This window comes from Gobio gobio, assembly GCF_949357685.1.
Source record: "Gobio gobio genome assembly, chromosome: 7".
Classification (NCBI taxonomy): Eukaryota; Metazoa; Chordata; class Actinopteri; order Cypriniformes; family Gobionidae; genus Gobio; species Gobio gobio.
The window spans coordinates 49,138,733-49,155,958 of record NC_137103.1 but is presented as its reverse complement, the minus strand read 5'-3'; the positions used below and the strand labels follow the sequence as shown (position 1 = coordinate 49,155,958).

Below are 17,226 nucleotides of genomic sequence, written 5' to 3'. Positions count from 1 at the left end.
CACTTTTGGAGGTCTAAGGTGCACAGGCCGTATCTATATCTTATATTCAAAGGTTCACTGGGCAGCAGCAGTCAAACATGTAGGCCACGTTTTTGGGAGGGGAAAAAAAAGAGAAAAAATATAAATAATAATAAGTATCCAAAACATGATTTCAAAGTACACATGAAATAATTCTGAAAGAGGGCAGTACATCAGAGTTCTTCAGATTCCGTACACCTTTTCCATTATGCATAGACCTGCGATCGATCAGTCAGTGAAGAGGTGAACCATGTGACCCGCATCTAGACAAGCATGTGGATCTCGTTGTATTCATCACGTCCATCTTCATCAAAATTGGGCGAATCCTCATCAGCATCCAACTGCAAGAACAACATTTTTATAATGAAATCAATACCAGCTTTTGATGGGATCATCAGGCGTAAACAAGAGCTTGAATACAACATGAATAAGCGGACTCACCGCTGCAAGCTCCCTCTCCTCAAAGATCCTGGTCAGGACGAGTCTACGCAGGGGTACGGTCATGATTAGGATGAAGGGGAAGGCCAGAGAGACTATGGTCGACTTCACCACCCACAGCAGGACGATACACAACAACTGAATGATGGTGAACATGTTCATACGCCAAGTCTTCACCTGTATGTCAAACAAGTTATGCCTAGAATTACAATAAGGTCTGAAACCTCTTGTGAAAATGCTTCTATTTTGCATTTTTCTAATACAATGCATAATATTTTTGTATAGATTATATTGTCAGACACAAATTTGCTTATTTCATAAGCAACTTAGAAATAATGCAGAATATTAAATGTTTCTTATTTGTTTTAAATGAAAAAAAAAATCGATTTTAAAGGGCTAGTTCACCCAAAAATGAAAATTAGACCATGATTTACTAACCCTCAAGTCATCCTAGGTTTATATGATATTCTTCTTTCAGACGAATATAATCAGAGTTATATTAAAAATGTCCTGGCTCTTCATTTTTGAAGTCCATAAAAGTGCATCTATCCATCATATAACTGCTCCACACGGCTCCGGGGGTTAATAAAGGCCTTCTGAAGCGAAGTGGCACGTTTGTGTAAGAAAAATATCCATATTTAAAACTTTATAGACTAAAATAACTAGCTTCCGGCAGTACGCAAGTCCACTTGCGCTAAACGAGTAACCGTTGACCCTTGAACCCTTGACGCATGCGTATTGATGAACGCAGAGGCGCAGAGGATAGAGCAAAACACCGGTCATGAATTAGAAGTCTAAAATGAGAATTTTTAAAGAGAAATGGCGGAGAATTTCGATATAAGAGAAGAGGGGCTTGAGTTTCACCGCTGACTGCCGGAAGCTAGTTATTTTGGTCTATAAAGTTTTAAATATGGATATTTTTTTTACACAAACGCGATACTTCGCTTCAGAAGGCCTTTATTAACCCCCCGGAGCTATGTGGAGCAGTTATATGATGGATGGATGCACTTTTATGGACTTCAAAAACGACACAACCATTCACTGCCATTATAAAGCTTTGAAGAGCCAGGACATTTTTAATATAACTCTGATTGTATTCGTCTGAAAGAAGAATGTCATATGCACCTAGGATAACTTTATGATGAATAAATCATGGTCTAATTTTCCTTTTTGGGTGAACTAATCCTTTCAATCCTAGATTTCCAATGTGGTCTCATACTTTTGGACCCATACTCTACATGAGAACTCTATACAGTGTTCAAACAGTGTAGTTTGTCATTTCTATGAAAGAGTGCAAAATCCAATGGTGATTAGTGCGCCACCTTGTGGGTGCTTAAAAAGCTTGTAGGATATACTGTGTAACATATACCATGTGGAAATCAACACAGATGATCAACATTGCCATTGTAAATAATATCACCGCTAGCTCAAACTCTTGGGAAGAACTGATTACCTTGGTAACATATATGTGGTCAGGGTGATGTTTAGCGGGCGTGACCATGAGTGTGATTCGCTCATAAAGCTGGATACCAGTAAGAGAAGTGATGCCCATGTACAGAAATATCCCAAACAGCACAGCCAGAGGAATATGACGCAGCACATCTGTCATCACTATAGACAACCCTGCACAGAAGATATGGCATTGTCAGAAAAAGGGGAAAAAAGTAGGTTACACATTATTTTAAGGTGTCATTGTTACAGTGTAATTATATATTTAAAGGGATAGTTCACCCCAAAATGAAGATTATACCATGATTTACTCACCCTCAAGTCATCCTAGATGTTTATGATATTCTTCTTTCAGACGAACACAATCAGAGTTATATTAAAACATGTCCTGGCTCTTACAAGCTTTATAATGGCAATGACTTGTTGGGTCATTTTTGAAGTCCATAAAAGTGCATCTATCCATCATATAACTGCTCCACACGGCTCCGGTGGGTTAATAAAGGCCTTCTGAAGCGAAGTGGCACGTTTGTGTAAGACAAATATCCATATTTAAAACTTTATAGACCAAAATAACTAGGTTCCGGCAGTCAGCGGTGAAACTCAAGCCCCTCTTCTCTTATATCGAAGTCCTACGCCATTTCTCTTTAAAAATTCTCATTTTAGACTTATAATTCATTACCGGTGTTTTGTTTTGCTCTATCCTCTGCGCTTCTGCGTTCATCAATACGCATGCGTCAAGGGTTACTCGTTTAGCGCAAGTGGACTTGCGTACTGCCGGAAAATAGTTATTTTAGTCTATAAAGTTTTAAATATGGATATTTTTCTTACATAAACATGCTACTTAGCTTCAGAAGGCCGCCCGGAGCCGTGTGGAGCAGTTATATGATGGATAGATGCACTTTTATGGACTTCAAAAATGACCCAACATTCACTGCCATTATAAAGCTTGGAAGAGCCAGGACATTTTTAAATATAACTCTGATTGTGTTTGTCTGAAAGAAGAATGTCATAGCCTACATCTAGGATGACTTGAGGGTGAGTAAATCATGGTCTAAATTTCATTTTTGGGAGAGCTATCCCTTTAAGTACTGAAAAATATAATTGACAACATGTACTTACTATAGGGTTTGGGTAGGATTAGGGTTTGGGTTAGTTGCATGCAATTATGTATGGTTTACTGTTATTAATATGGTAAGAATATGTAACAAAGACACTGTAAAATAAAGTGTAACCAAAAAGTGCAAAAGTTCTCTCCTTTTAAAAGAAAAGTCTGGAATAGTAAACTTAAAAAAAATAAACAGGGAACTTGAGTGGTCTGAGATATATAACAAATATTAATGAAGCAATAAGCCACTCGAAACCATGCATTACAGTGAATTTACCATGGTTTTACTATCGTGTTTCTTAGGCACATTTATGAGCAGAGTACCAAAACCCACCCTAACCGCGGTAAAATCACTGTACACACAGCCTCAAGCACATTATTGCTTTGGCACCATCTTTTATGATAAAAGACACCAGAGTTCAATAAAAAAGTTCATTTTAATATATTGATAATCAGATTAAACTATGCTTCGACAGTTCATGTAGAAGTTCAGTTCAACAGTTCATTATTCTAACTGCAGGATGTTAATAGTTGCCAATCAACACAGCAACTTTTGGCATTTCTGGTGTTCATTGTAATTGCAGGTTTTGAGGTAGTAAAAACGTATAATTGCAACTGCAAGCTCTGACATCTTCCTTTTGACGGTTGTGACGTCATATAAATACAAATCAAATGGCTTAGCAGTTAAAGGTGGTTAAATACTTACTCTTACCATTTGATGTTATTTTATACCTGTTGCATTTATCACTTCTTCAACAGATTAAGGAGAGGAATTAATGTACTGATGACATATTTTACTGTCATCAATAACAAAGCCACAAATCAAGCCTCTTAACTCGAACAAACACTGCCATAGTAACAGGCATAATCATAATTGCATAATTATAGTAACAAAACTGAACATGAATGCACCAATGCTATCGTTCAAAGGTTTGGGATCAGAAAGAGTTTTTTAAAAAGACATTAATATTTTATTGAGCAAAGATGCATTAAATTGATCAAAAGTTACAGTAAGGCATAATTTTACATAGATTTATATTTCAATTAAATGCTGTTCTTTTGAACTTTCTATTCATCAGCGAATCCTGGAAAAAATATATATAATGGTTTCCACAAAAATATAAAGCAGATCAACTATTTTCAACATTGCTAATAATAAGAAATGTTCTTGAGCAGCAAATCAGCATATTAGAATGATTTCTGAATGATCATGTGACGTTTAAGATTCAGCTTTGGATCACAGGAATAAATTCAAATTGTACATATTTTAAAAACTGTTATTTTAAATGTAATGATATTTCACAGTATTACTGTTTTTGCTGTATTTTTGATCAAATAACTGCAGCCTTGGTGAGCAAATATTGAAAAATCTTACTGACCCCAAACTTTTGAACAGTAGTTTATATACAATGTCTGGTCACACATGCTCATCCAGTCAGAATTTAGAATCATTTAACCATCAATATCTGTTTTATATTTTGTTTTTAGTGTTTCTCACCCACTAGGATAGCCACACACATCCCTGTCACCCTCTGCTCTTTAACTTCTTGGATCATGGGCTTCTCTCCAGGGGCAGTGGCTTTGCTCATGACTGTCAGAGCATTCACGTGAGTCACCGAGCGCACAGTGGCGGCAGTCAGCCAGGGCAGGCCGAAGAGTGGGCAGAAAGCTCCCAAAGTCACTATCAGAAGCAGGTCGAGATGGAAGCCAGAACCCTTGACCAAACGCCTCTCCTTCTTGCTCACTATCAAGCTGCAGATAAGATAAAATTGTTGCAATGAGCCACACATTTGATTGCATTTCCATCTGAGCTTAAATAGAACATCTCAAGATGTGTTGCAAAGGACTGTACATGTTAGCTTACGTGGTGATTTGAGTCTCCATGAATATGAGGATAAAAACAAGCAGGGCCGGGATCACTGAGGCCCCCATCATCCAAACCGGGAAAGGCTGTTTATCTCCAAGCGGACTGATAAACCAGCTCCGTTTGTCCGGTGATGTGACCGAGAAACCAGAGGGGACGTTTAGCTTCTGCAACCACAAAAAACACAAGCGCTTATATCCCAGAGATCCCAGGCTTCATTGGTTACAGCGCTCTGCCAAACCAGCCACACTGTAATACAGACTCGGAAGAAACCTGGCTCCAATTACAGGCCAGTACTTAATAAGAAGAGTACGTTGGGAGCGGAGTTTCTTTGCGGTAATATACACTGCACGTGAGAGTGCAAGGGTGTGGTTACCTGTGTGTATGTCTCAGGGATGGTGCAGTCCACCAGCACGGAGATCAGAATAGAGATAGGAATCCCGAAATCACCAATGATTCGTCTGGCCTTTGATGATGACAGATGATACACACACACACACACACACACACACACACACACACACACACAAACACAAACAGAGGATGGCAAACTTTTTAGTCAGCTCAAAATGTTTGCACACAAGGAATCATAATTGCAAAAAATTCTTGTTTGCAATCAGCATTTGTGTTGTTTTTCACTAAAACGTAATTAAAATGAAATTAATTTTTTTGAAAAGCAAAATTGTATAATATTTGAAAAATTGCTTTCATAGAATGTTATTTTTATTTCATATTTTAATTCATTACATTTTTATTCATACACTATATTGTATGAATTATAAGTTTTGGGAGGCCTGTCTTTACATGCACATGAACTTTAATGACATCCCATTCTTGGAGGATGGAGTTGGCCCACCCTTTGCAGCTATAACAGCTTCAACTCTTCTTTTATGGGAATTTTTGTACCATTCTTCTAGAAGCGCGTTTGTGAGGTCAGGCACTGATGTAGGATGAGAAGGCCTGGCTCGCAGTCTCCGCTCTAATTCATCCAAAAGATCTTCTATCGGGTCGAGGTCTGGACTCTGTGCAAGCCAGTCAAGTTCCTCCACACCAAACTCGTTCATCTATGTCTTTATGGACCTTGCTTTGTGCACTTGTGCGCAGTCATGTTGGAACAGGAAGGGGCCATCCCCAAACTGTTCCCACAAAGTTGGGAGCATGAAATTATCCAAAACGTCTTGGTATGCTGAAGCATTAAGAGTTCCCCTTTGAGGGAACTCGAACTGCGTCATCGTGACGACACTTTGGGGAACGCCCCTCGCGTAAAGCGTCTGAAGAAACTGTAGAATCAGCCCAATCCGATTGGTGTTGCGTGATGACGTAGTATGTGACGGCATACCCGGAAGATACAAAGAGACGTCTGAACAAAACAGAGATAGCTTTTTTGCTCTTCAGCGTGAGCGCTCTGTTTGTTCAGTCTGAAGGTGTTGTTACAATGTGAAAGAAGTGTTTAAAGTATATTATGGCGAGCGAGTGTTTCAGGCTCTGTGTGCACCCATGTCCGCGCTACATTACGGGCACGGACACACATCAGCTTTGTGTGCAGTGTCTCGGCGTGCAGCACGCCCAGGCCGCTCTTGAGGGGGCGGCTTGCGGTGATTGTGAACTGCTGTCGCTGAGGGTGCTGCGCTCGCGGCTGGCCGTCTTTGAAGAGACCGGTCAGCCTCGTGAGCCCCGCGGTTCTGGGCCTGCGTCTGTTGAGGCAGCGCGGCGCCGTAGATCGTGGGGCTCACAGCGGGATCTGTCAAGAGGATATGGGACTGCTGAGGCATCCTCCCTATCCTCCTCTGACGATTCTGATATCCTCCCGCCCCGTGTGGAAGCCCGCGATGCGGCTTCTTCCCGCGGGGCGGAGGATCCGGTTCTCAGGCTGTCTGACTCTGAGGAGTCAGACAATTTGAGGATCGAGGTGGATGATGTGGGGCTTTCGCCACCCCACACGCCCGCTATAGAGGAGCTGGTGGAGGTTTTAACCCACGCTGTGGCCAAACTGAGTTTGGATTGGCCACAAGAAATAGTGGACATCCAGCCACCATCTAAGCTGGATGAACGCTTTTTCAGGCGTCGGGTTCAACCTCCACGGCGGGGCCTTCCTTTTTTCCCCAATCTGCATAACGAGTTGTGTAGATCGTGGGAAAAACCCTTCTCAGCCCGTGTAGCAAATCCCCCAGTACTCGACTTTGCTAATGTGCTGGGGACGGCTGAGTTGGGGTATGCAGCGTTGCCACAGGTGGAAGAGGCACTTGCGGGCCACCTCTCACCCGGGGCCGCTGAATCATTGAAGGCTCCGTCGCTGCCCACTAAACCTTGCCGCGACACGTCCAAGTTAGTCGGCAGGGCTTTTAGTGCGGCAGGTCGTGCTGCTGGTTGTCTGCACACCATGGCGGTCTTGCAGGCATACCAAGCCGACCTCCTCAAAGAGCTGGATGAGGGCGAGGGACCATCTCCGGATGACGTCACCGAGCTCAGGAAGGCAACGGATTTGTCTCTCCGCATTACCAAAGAGACGGCTCGCGCTGTGGGCCGCTCTATTGCTGGAATGGTATGCGTTGAGAGGCATCTCTGGCTGACGCTGTCGGGAATCAAGGAGAGCGAGAAACATTTTCTCCTTGATGCCCCGATCTCGCCTTCTGGCCTCTTCGGCGGGGCAGTGGATACTGTCGTCGAGAGGTTTCAGGAGGCGAGGAAGCAGTCAGCCGCCTTCCAGAAGTTCTTCCCTCGCCGCTCGGGCTCTGCAGTTAGAGCAGGCCCGGGTGGGCAGCCCGGACCCTCATCCAGCTCATCGCACCGCGATGTGCAGAGGCAGAGTGTCGCCTCCCGCGCCCCTCCTGAGGGAGCTTGGCAAAGGAGGCGGCGCTCTCGCAGGAAGCCTTCTCAGCCTAAGAGCGACCTGAGGGACGTCATCCAGGCTAAGAAGGCTCCCAAGCGGTCCTAGCTTCGGCAGGACCGCTGAGAGTCGTCCCCCACAGGGTGGAGCGATCGAGGTCGTTCCCACTCTGGGACTCTCGGGGAATCGTTGCTGCGCTCCCGCCGTCCAAGACGCTTCGGGCCGCATCGATTCCCTGCACGCGCGCACTGAAACAGTCGCCTCCATTAGGACTTGCGACAGTTCAGCAGCCGCGTGCGCCCTACGGACCTCTTCCCCGACGGCACCCTGCCGGTCAGCCGCTTCAGGGAGTTGGGGTAGAGGCTCGATTAACACCCGAGGCTGGCCTCGAGAGGCTAGTTCCCTTAGTAGATTATCTCGGCGCATGGTCATGCCTTCCGGGTATATCTGCGTGGGCCCTGCGTACTGTGGAACGGGGTTACAGACTGCAGTTCGGTTTCCCTCCCCCGAAATTCAACGGGGTGGTTCGGACTGTGGTCGGTCCCGAGCAGGTGCGGGTGATGGAGCAAGAAGTACGCTCTCTGCTGGTCAAGGAGGCTATAGAATATATTCCTCCACCAGACAGGGAGTCCGGGTTCTACAGCCGGTACTTCATAGTTCCCAAGGATGGGGGGTTGCGTCCAATTCTAGATCTCAGGCATCTGAACCGGTCTCTGAGGAGATACAGGTTCAGGATGCTCACAATTCCAGCCATCGTGACTCAGATCCAGTTCGAGGACTGGTTCGTCACGATAGATCTGAAGGACGCATACTTCCATATCTCCATCCTTCCAGCTCACAGGAAATTCCTGCGGTTCGCTTTCGGGGGCGAAGCGTACCAGTATCGGGTTCTTCCTTTCGGCCTATCTCTCTCCCCTCGCACCTTCACGAAGTGTATGGATGCAGCACTGGCTCCGTTGAGACTCCAGGGCATCCGTATACTCAATTATATCGACGACTGGCTGATTTTGGCTCAGTCGTACGATATGGCGGTTCGACATCGAGATGTCATTCTAGCCCACATAAGGTGCTTGGGTCTCAGACTCAACACGAAGAGGACTACGTTCCTGGGGGTTGTATGGGATTCGACGCTGATGCGGGCACAGCTGTCCCCCGCACGCGTGGAGTCCATACTGCCGATGGTCTCGAGAGTGAAACTGGGCCGCAGCCTCACTGTGAAGCAGTTTCAGAGACTGCTGGGTCTCATGGGAGCGGCAGCCAACGTGATTCCGTTCGGTCTGTTCTACATGAGACCCCTCCAGTGGTGGCTGAGAACCAAGGGGTTTTCCCCCAAGGGGAATCCTTTCCGCATTATCAGGGTAACGCGCAGATGCCTTCGTTCCCTCGTCATGTGGAAGAAACCTTGGTTCCTGTCCCAAGGGCCAGTGTTGGGAGCATCGTGTTGCCGGAAGTCCGTTTCAACAGACGCTTCCCTCACTGGTTGGGGCGCGGTCATGGAATGTCGGCAATATCGTATCTAAACCACCAGGGGGGCCTGAGGTCGCACCCTCTTTGCAGACTGGCGCATCAGGTCCTTCTGTGGTCCCAGGGGAAGTTGTCATCCCTCAGGTACTTCCTGCTTCACTACTGTTCGGATGCTCTTGCTTACTGCTCCACGCTTTGCTCTATCGCTTCTATATTTTACAACTTCAGCAAATCAGCACAGTGCTCAAACGACAAAGCTTGACTCCAATGATAAAATTAGAAACTCTGGTGACTGAATTCCTAAACAAAAAGCGGAATATTTCAACCAACCAGCCTCCCACTGCCTCCAGCTTACATTCCGGAGAAGGGAAAACACAGCTGCCTACATTCAAAAGGATAAGAAAATGCCTCTTCTAGAATCTACTTGCTGTACAAACTGCCACAGACTTTTACAAAGGATTGCAGTTCTTGAAACAAAGTTATTTGCGGAACCATCCAACCAGACGAATCACACAGCAGAGCTTCATCATGATCGCCCTCTGCACACTGCCGGTGAGTCCCATAAATGTAGTGCTACTCAACAGGTAGAGAAACAAGTAACTGATCAACACACTAATCGATGGAACAAACAGAGAGCAAGACCAAAAGGCACTCGAGACATCAGATTGTCACGAGCATCACATATTGCCGCAGTAGCATGCTCTACCCCAGACACAAGGATTGCAAACACTAGTTTTCTACCACCAAATATACATCTTGAAAACAGATTTGAAGTGCTAATGAATGTGGGTGAGGAAACCCCAAACGTGATAAATGTGACCGAACACAGATTGAATCAGCCCGTAGCTAACACTAATGCTAACAGGCGCTCAAGGTCAAGCAGACAGCGGCCCTCAGCTCAGAGCGCAGCCGAGCCCAGGACTCTGATAGTGGGGGACTCAACAATTAGAAACATTAGCAGCAGGGATACAACTACATGCTGCCTTCCACAAGCAACAGTTTCTGATGTAAACAGGGAACTTAAGAACATTCTGATGAAATATAAGACTGCAAATCGACTTATCATTCATGTGGGAAAGAACGATATTCAGAAAGAGGAGTCAGAACTCCTAAAGAGGGATTTCAATGAACTTTTTGAAACACTTAGAAAACTGAATGTTCAGCCGTTCATCAGTGGACCACTTCCAGCAAGAGGAACAAATAGGTTCTCACGGCTACTTGGGCTTAATACATGGCTGCAAAAAACCTGCAACATGAAGGGAGTGAACTTTATCGACAACTTTAATCTCTTCTGGAGTCAGAGACAACTGTTTACATCAAATGGCCTCCACCCAAACAAACTCGGTGCAAGAGTGCTAAAGGACAATATTTATTTTCCCCTTCTTCATCCTTCAGCTGTGTGTGCTAACCCACTCAACCTGGATAGACACACACACACCAGTAAAGTACGATCACAGGACTTCATTTCAGCATCTGAATAGACATGCGGTTGATACACCCCACAAGGACAATGATAACACCACGCAGCCACAACAACCACTTCTCATGGACACACTCCCAGCAGAGCCCCGCCCTCAGAGCTCACCACAGACGCAGTGTGACGGTAACATCTCAGCCCATACTGTGGAGTCTGTGGAGGCACTGGTAAAAATGGGGACCATCAGGGGTGAGACTGGTGAACTTTTACAACTTATATGTGATATAAGCAATAAGCTGGAAGAAATGTCACTCCTTCAACCGGACGATAACATATTCCAGCTTCCGGTAACACCAGAGAAACAGCCCCCCTCACCAAACATGTTATCCCACTCTACAGCATCCCCGCTTCTGAGCTTCACAGAGAAAATGGATTTTGTTTATACTGGAAACAGACAATCACACTCGATCACTGCAAGCCCCCAGATATCAACCAAAAGGCGTCAAGCCCCACAACCACCAAAGACTGTGGGCCCAGCTCGCTCTGCCCCTCCTCCTGTGAGATTTCTTCGGTCACAATGCCATGGCACACACCCTCCTCCATCTGCACCAAAAACAACTGATACCAGCTCTCAGTGACGTGTACTGGGTCCTCGCAACGTCAACAGCAATCTTATCAAATGTTTACAAAACATGCGTGAATCCAGTGTGCCTGCTTCTTTCTCTATTTCTGTTCTGTTACGTGATAGAAAGTCCAAGGCTTTCTCAGGCCGTATGGCAAACCCATCTAATCTGCTGCCTGTTACTTGTCAAACTAAGATTACTGTGGGGGAAAAAATTAAAATTAATACTGTTAAGTTAGCACTTTTAAACATCCGTTCACTTAAAAACAAATAATTTCTATTCAACGACTTAATATCCACAAACAACCTAGATTTTTTGCTTCTAAATGAAACGTGGCTAGAAGAAAGCTGCAGTGCAACAGTCCTCAATGAAACAGCCCCTCCTAACTTTACTTTTATGAGTGTCTGCAGACCAGTCAGAAGGGGTGGGGGGGTCGCTGCTCTATTTAAAGATGTTTATCAATGTAAGCAAGTATCATTTGGTGATTATTTGTCTCTAGAATATCTGGGCATTGTGCTAAAAGGTGCACCACGCATCCTGCTTATCATTATTTATAGGCCTCCGAAATATTCTCCGGCCTTTATTGATGACTTTACAGAGCTGTTATCAGCAATCTCATCTGAGTATGACTGTTTTGCTATTGCTGGGGATTTTAACATTCACATTGACAATGCTGAATCCAGTACAACAAAAGATCTCATGTCTGTTCTTAACACTTTTGATTTGACACAACATGTACACGGATCCACACATGATCGTGGACACACTCTAGATTTACTTATCAGTAAGGGGCTAAACATTTCATCGATAGTTATTAAGGATGTGGCACTGTCTGATCATTTCTGTATTTTCTTTGATATATCAATCTCTCCTGCCATTGAAACTAGATCTGTCTCTGTCAAAAAGAGATGCTTAAATGAGAACACTAGTGTGCTGTTAATGAAGGCTATATCTCTAACACCAAGCATATCTGCAGACTCTGTTGATTTTCTCTTTGACTCTTAACTCAAAAGTTAAGAGTGTAATTGATGATATTGCTCCTGTGAAAGTCAGAAAAAAGAGTGGCAAACAAAAAGCACCTTGGAGAAACTCAACAGCAGTGCAATTAATGAAAAGACAATGCAGGAAATCTGAACGCATGTGGCGAAAGACAAAACTTGTAGTCCATTACAACATTTATAAAAACAGTCTTCGTGCTTTCAATGTGGAACTAGGCAAAGCTAGACAGACCTTCTTCTCAAATATTATAAACAGAAACATAAACAACACACGCACTCTTTTTGCTACTGTAGAGAGACTAACAAACCCCCCGAGTCACATTCCCAGTGAAATGCTCTCAGACAGCAAATGCAGTGAGTTTGCCTCCTTCTTCTCCGAGACAATCATTAATATCAGAAATGCGATCAGCACATCGTTGAGTTGCTCTGAGGTGAGTCAGATGAGACCACAACCTCAGAAAGTTATCATGACTGATTTCGAAGCAATTGATGGTAAAATTTTAGAAGAAACGGTACAGCACCTTAAAACATCAACCTGCGCCCTTGACACACTCCCCACTTCTTTTTTCAAAAGTGTGTTTAACTGTTTAGAAGCAGATCTCCTAGAAGTGGTAAACGCCTCACTTCTTTCTGGGACTTTTACAAACTCCCTTAAAACTGCAGTAGTAAAGCCTCTCCTGAAAAAGAGAAATCTGGATAACTCCATACTGAGCAACTACAGACCAATCTCAAATCTCCCCTTCATAGGCAAGATCATTGAAAAAGTTGTTTTCAGTCAGCTGAACAAATTCTTGAACTCAAACGGATACTTTGACAATTTTCAATCTGGTTTCCGACCGCATCACAGCACAGAGACAGCACTCATAAAGATTACAAATGATATTCGCCTCAATACAGATACAGGCAAAACATCAGTTCTGGTACTACTCGACCTCAGTGCTGCATTCGACACTGTTGACCACAACATACTTCTTGACAGGCTAGAAAGTTGGGTTGGGCTTTCTGGAATGGTCCTCAAATGGTTCAGGTCATACTTAGAAGGGAGAGGTTATTATGTGAGTATAGGTGACCATAAGTCTGAGTGGACATCCATGACATGCGGAGTCCCACAAGGGTCAATTCTTGCACCACTCCTATTCAACCTGTATATGCTGCAACTGAGCCAAATAATGAAAAATAACAAAATGGCTTACCACAGCTATGCTGACGACACCCAGATCTACTTAGCCCTATCACCAAATGACTACAGCCCCATTGACTCTCTATGTAAATGCATTGATGAAGTTAACAGTTGGATGTGCCAAAACTTTCTTCAGTTAAACAAAGACAAAACTGAAATCACTACATTAGGAAACAAAGATGAAATTCTCAAGGTGAACGCATATCTTGAGGCTAAAGGTCTAAAATCAAAAAATCAAGTCAGGAATCTTGGTGTGATTTTGGAGTCAGACCTGAGTTTCAGTAGCCATGTCAAAGCAATAACTAAATCAGCTTACTATCATCTGAAAAATATTGCAAGAATTAGAAGCTTTATTTCCAGGCAAGACTTAGAGAAACTCGTTCATGCTTTTATCACCAGCAGGGTGGACTATTGTAATGGTCTTCTCACTGGCCTTCCCATAAAGACCATTAGACAGCTGCACCTCATACAGAACGCTGCTGCCAGGATTCTGAGCAGAACCAGAAAATATGACCATATCACACCAGTCCTTAGATCTTTACACTGGCTTCCAGTTACATTTAGGATCGATTTTAAAGTACTATTACTTGTATATAAATCACTCAATGACCTAGGACCTCAATACATTGCAGATATGCTGATTAAATACAAACCCAACAGATCACTCAGATCATCAGGATCAAGTCAATTAGAAATACCAAGGGTTCACTCAAAGCAAGGAGAGTCTGCTTTTAGCTATTATGCCAGCCGTAGCTGGAACCAGCTTCCTGAACAGATCAGATGTGCTCCAACAGTAGCCACTTTCAAATCCAGACTCAAAACACATCTGTTTAGCTGTGCATTTACTGAATGAGCAATGCCACTGTACGTCTGACTGATTGCACCTTATCTTATACATTTACTGAATGAGCTCTGTGCTTTGTCCGAACTGCTTGCACTTTAATTATGTTTCAATTTAACCCTGTTTTATTTCTAGCTTTTAATTATTATTTTTTCTTTATTTTTATTTCCTTTTAATTCCTATTATAACTGTTATACTATATATATTTTTTTCATTTTATTTTGTCATCTATGACTATGTTAACTTAATTTCTGTGTAAAGCACTTTGAATTGCCACTGTGTATGAAATGTGCTATACAAATAAACTTGCCTTGCCTTGCCTTGCCTTGCCTTGCCTTGCCTTGCCTTGCCTCAGGGCGATGTACATCCCCGGGGACCAAAATCAGGGAGCAGACATCCTGTCGAGGCAGGGGCTGAGGCCCGGGGAATGGCGACTCCACCCCGAGGTGGTGGAGGCTATGTGCGAGCGGTTGGGCCCGGTGGAAGTGGATCTATTTGCGTCTCAAGAGACGTCCCACTGCCCGCTGTGGTTCTCCCTCACTCATCCGGCCCCACTGGGGCTGGATGCCATGGCACAGACGTGGCGGAGGCTGCGTCTGTACGCTTTTCCCCCGATTGCTCTGCTCCCGGGAGTTCTGGAACGTGTCCGCCGGGAGGGCGTCAGCCTTCTCTTAGTAGCACCCCGGTGGCCCACTCGAGTATGGTTCTCCGACATCATCGACCTGCTGGACGGTCCCCCATGGCAGGTCCCTCTGAGGAGCCCTTTGACCCTTTGAGCCGCTGGAGTCGGCTGAGGCGAGAATATTGACCTTCAAGGTGGCTTTTCTCCTTGCCATCACTTCTCTGAGGAGAGTGGGGGACCTCCAGGCCTTGGCGGTCACGCCGACTTGCCTGGAGTTTGCCCCTGGCATGGTTAAAGCCATCTTGCATCCCAGCCAGGGCTACGTGCCCAAGGTGCCATCTAACAGGGCAAGGTCAGTGGTTCTCCAGGCATTACATCCTCCACCTCACGTGACGGCGGAAGAGAGCCGACTTCACCTCCTCTGCCCCGTGCGGGCATTGAGGTTCTATTTGGAGAGGTCTGCTCAGTGGAGAAGGTCAGACCAGTTGTTGGTGTGTTTTGGCTCACCCAAGAAGGGGCTGCCTGCGTCCAAACAGACGATCAGTAGTTGGATTGTCCAGGCTATAGCCATGGCTTATCAGGTGCGCAACTTGCCTTCACCTTTAGCCGTGAGGGCCCATTCTACTAGGAGCATGGCCTCCTCTGTGGCCCTCCTTTCTGGAACCTCTATGCAGGAGATCTGCGAGGCGGCGGGGTGGGCCACCCCTCACACCTTCATTCGTTTTTATAGTCTGCATCTCCCTGAGACGCATGGTGCAAGAGTGCTCGCCCCCTAGTTGTGCCTGGTTTCCAGCTTCACACTGGGGTGGGTATGATTGGTGCGGGATAGTTGGTACTCGTTCCCCAAAGTGTCGTCACGATGACGCAGTTCGAGTTCCCTCGAAGGGGAACGTCTCGGGTTATGACTATAACCCTTGTTCCCGGAGAAGGGAACGAGACACTGCGTCTCGTGTCCACCCAATCATCAGAGCGCTCGCTTCATCGCAAAGAACGCTATCTCTGTTGCGTTCAGACGTCTCTTTGTATCTTCCGGGTATGCCGTCACATACTACGTCATCACGCAACAAGGGTTATAGTCATAACCCGAGACGTTTCTTTCACTGGAACTCCTGAAAAACAACCCCACACCCACTGCATCCGACGCTTTGCATTGCACTTGGTGATGTAAGGCTTGGATGCAGCTACTCGGCCATGGAAACCCATTCCATGAAGCTCTCTACACACTGTTCTTGAGCTCATCTGAAGGCCACGTGAAGTTTGGAGATCTGTAGCTATTTGGTGACTACCACTTCGTGGCTGAGTTGCTGTTGTTCCCAATTGCTTCCAGTTTGTTACAATATCACTAACAGTTGACTGTGGAATATTTAGTAGTGAGGAAATTTCAAAAATGGACTTATTGCACAGGTGGCAACCTATCACAGTACCACGCTTGAATTCACTGAGCTCCTGAGAGCAACCCATTCTTTCACAAATGTTTGTAGAAGCATCTGCATGCTTAGGTGCGTGATTTTATACACATGTGGCCATGGAAGTGAGCAACTCTTGCATTGTCTTAGATGTGTGCTTTGTCCTGTTGGAAGGTGGACATTCTGCACAGTCTGAGGTTATGAACCAGGTTTTCATTAAGGATATCTCTACATTTTGCTGTGTTGAGCTTTCCTTCTACCCTGACTAAGGATAGACTGGTGTTAAAGGGATAGTTCACCCAAAAATGAAAATTCTGTCATCATTTAATAACCCTGAACTATCCCTTTAAAGTAACTTAAAGCAGTTTAGCAACATAACAAAATGTGATAAAAAATCAAGGTATACATACACATACAGATATATAACAGCTTTGTGTGAGAAATAGATTGAAATTTAAGGTGTCATTTACAGAAAATATTCATATGGAGCTCACAGGAAAAATAATGATGACAAATAAGATTAATTCTCTTCTCTTGATTAATTTGCTTCAGATAAATGTATTCCTTTTAACTACTATATATTGCTGGAAAACAAGACAAAAATGCTGATGAAGGAAATTATATTTCGCTGTGCAGACAAAATAAAACCACACTATATACCTTTCCACCAAGGAATCTGCTGTTACGAAACTTTCGCAGAAAGAAGGCCACAAAGAAGGTTCCCATCATGAGCACTAAGGACAGCAGTGCTGTGTTGGGCTGGTTGAGGATGGGTTCCCCAATCACACTTTGCCCTTGAGGGTCTATGGGTTTGAAGACAGGCAGTACAGGAGCTGTAGGGTAGCTCTTCATCAGAGGGTGCTCTTGAAACACCTGGGGGAAAAGAACAAATTTATTTATTCAACCCTCATTTGGATTCAAGCAACTGATAAATGAATACATGTAAATAAACAAACACGTTTCTTCACACCTTA

At 44.5% G+C, this 17,226-nt stretch overlaps 1 protein-coding gene across 1 annotated transcript in view; it reads right to left on the bottom strand.

The window, feature by feature from the left end:
* Window positions 1-281: 281 nt before the first annotated feature.
* Window positions 282-17,226, bottom strand: part of slc4a3 (solute carrier family 4 member 3) — a gene marked incomplete at its 3' end in the record, with an annotated part of 141,307 nt that continues 124,362 nt past the window's right edge. The window contains exons 17-23 of the mRNA XM_079822147.1: window positions 16,913-17,125; window positions 5,251-5,340; window positions 4,875-5,041; window positions 4,509-4,762; window positions 1,910-2,079; window positions 460-633; window positions 282-359 (exon numbers count right to left, since the gene is read on the bottom strand). Of these exons, the coding sequence (XP_079678273.1) occupies window positions 282-359; window positions 460-633; window positions 1,910-2,079; window positions 4,509-4,762; window positions 4,875-5,041; window positions 5,251-5,340; window positions 16,913-17,125 (1,146 nt within the window). The remainder of the gene's footprint in view (window positions 360-459; window positions 634-1,909; window positions 2,080-4,508; window positions 4,763-4,874; window positions 5,042-5,250; window positions 5,341-16,912; window positions 17,126-17,226) is intronic.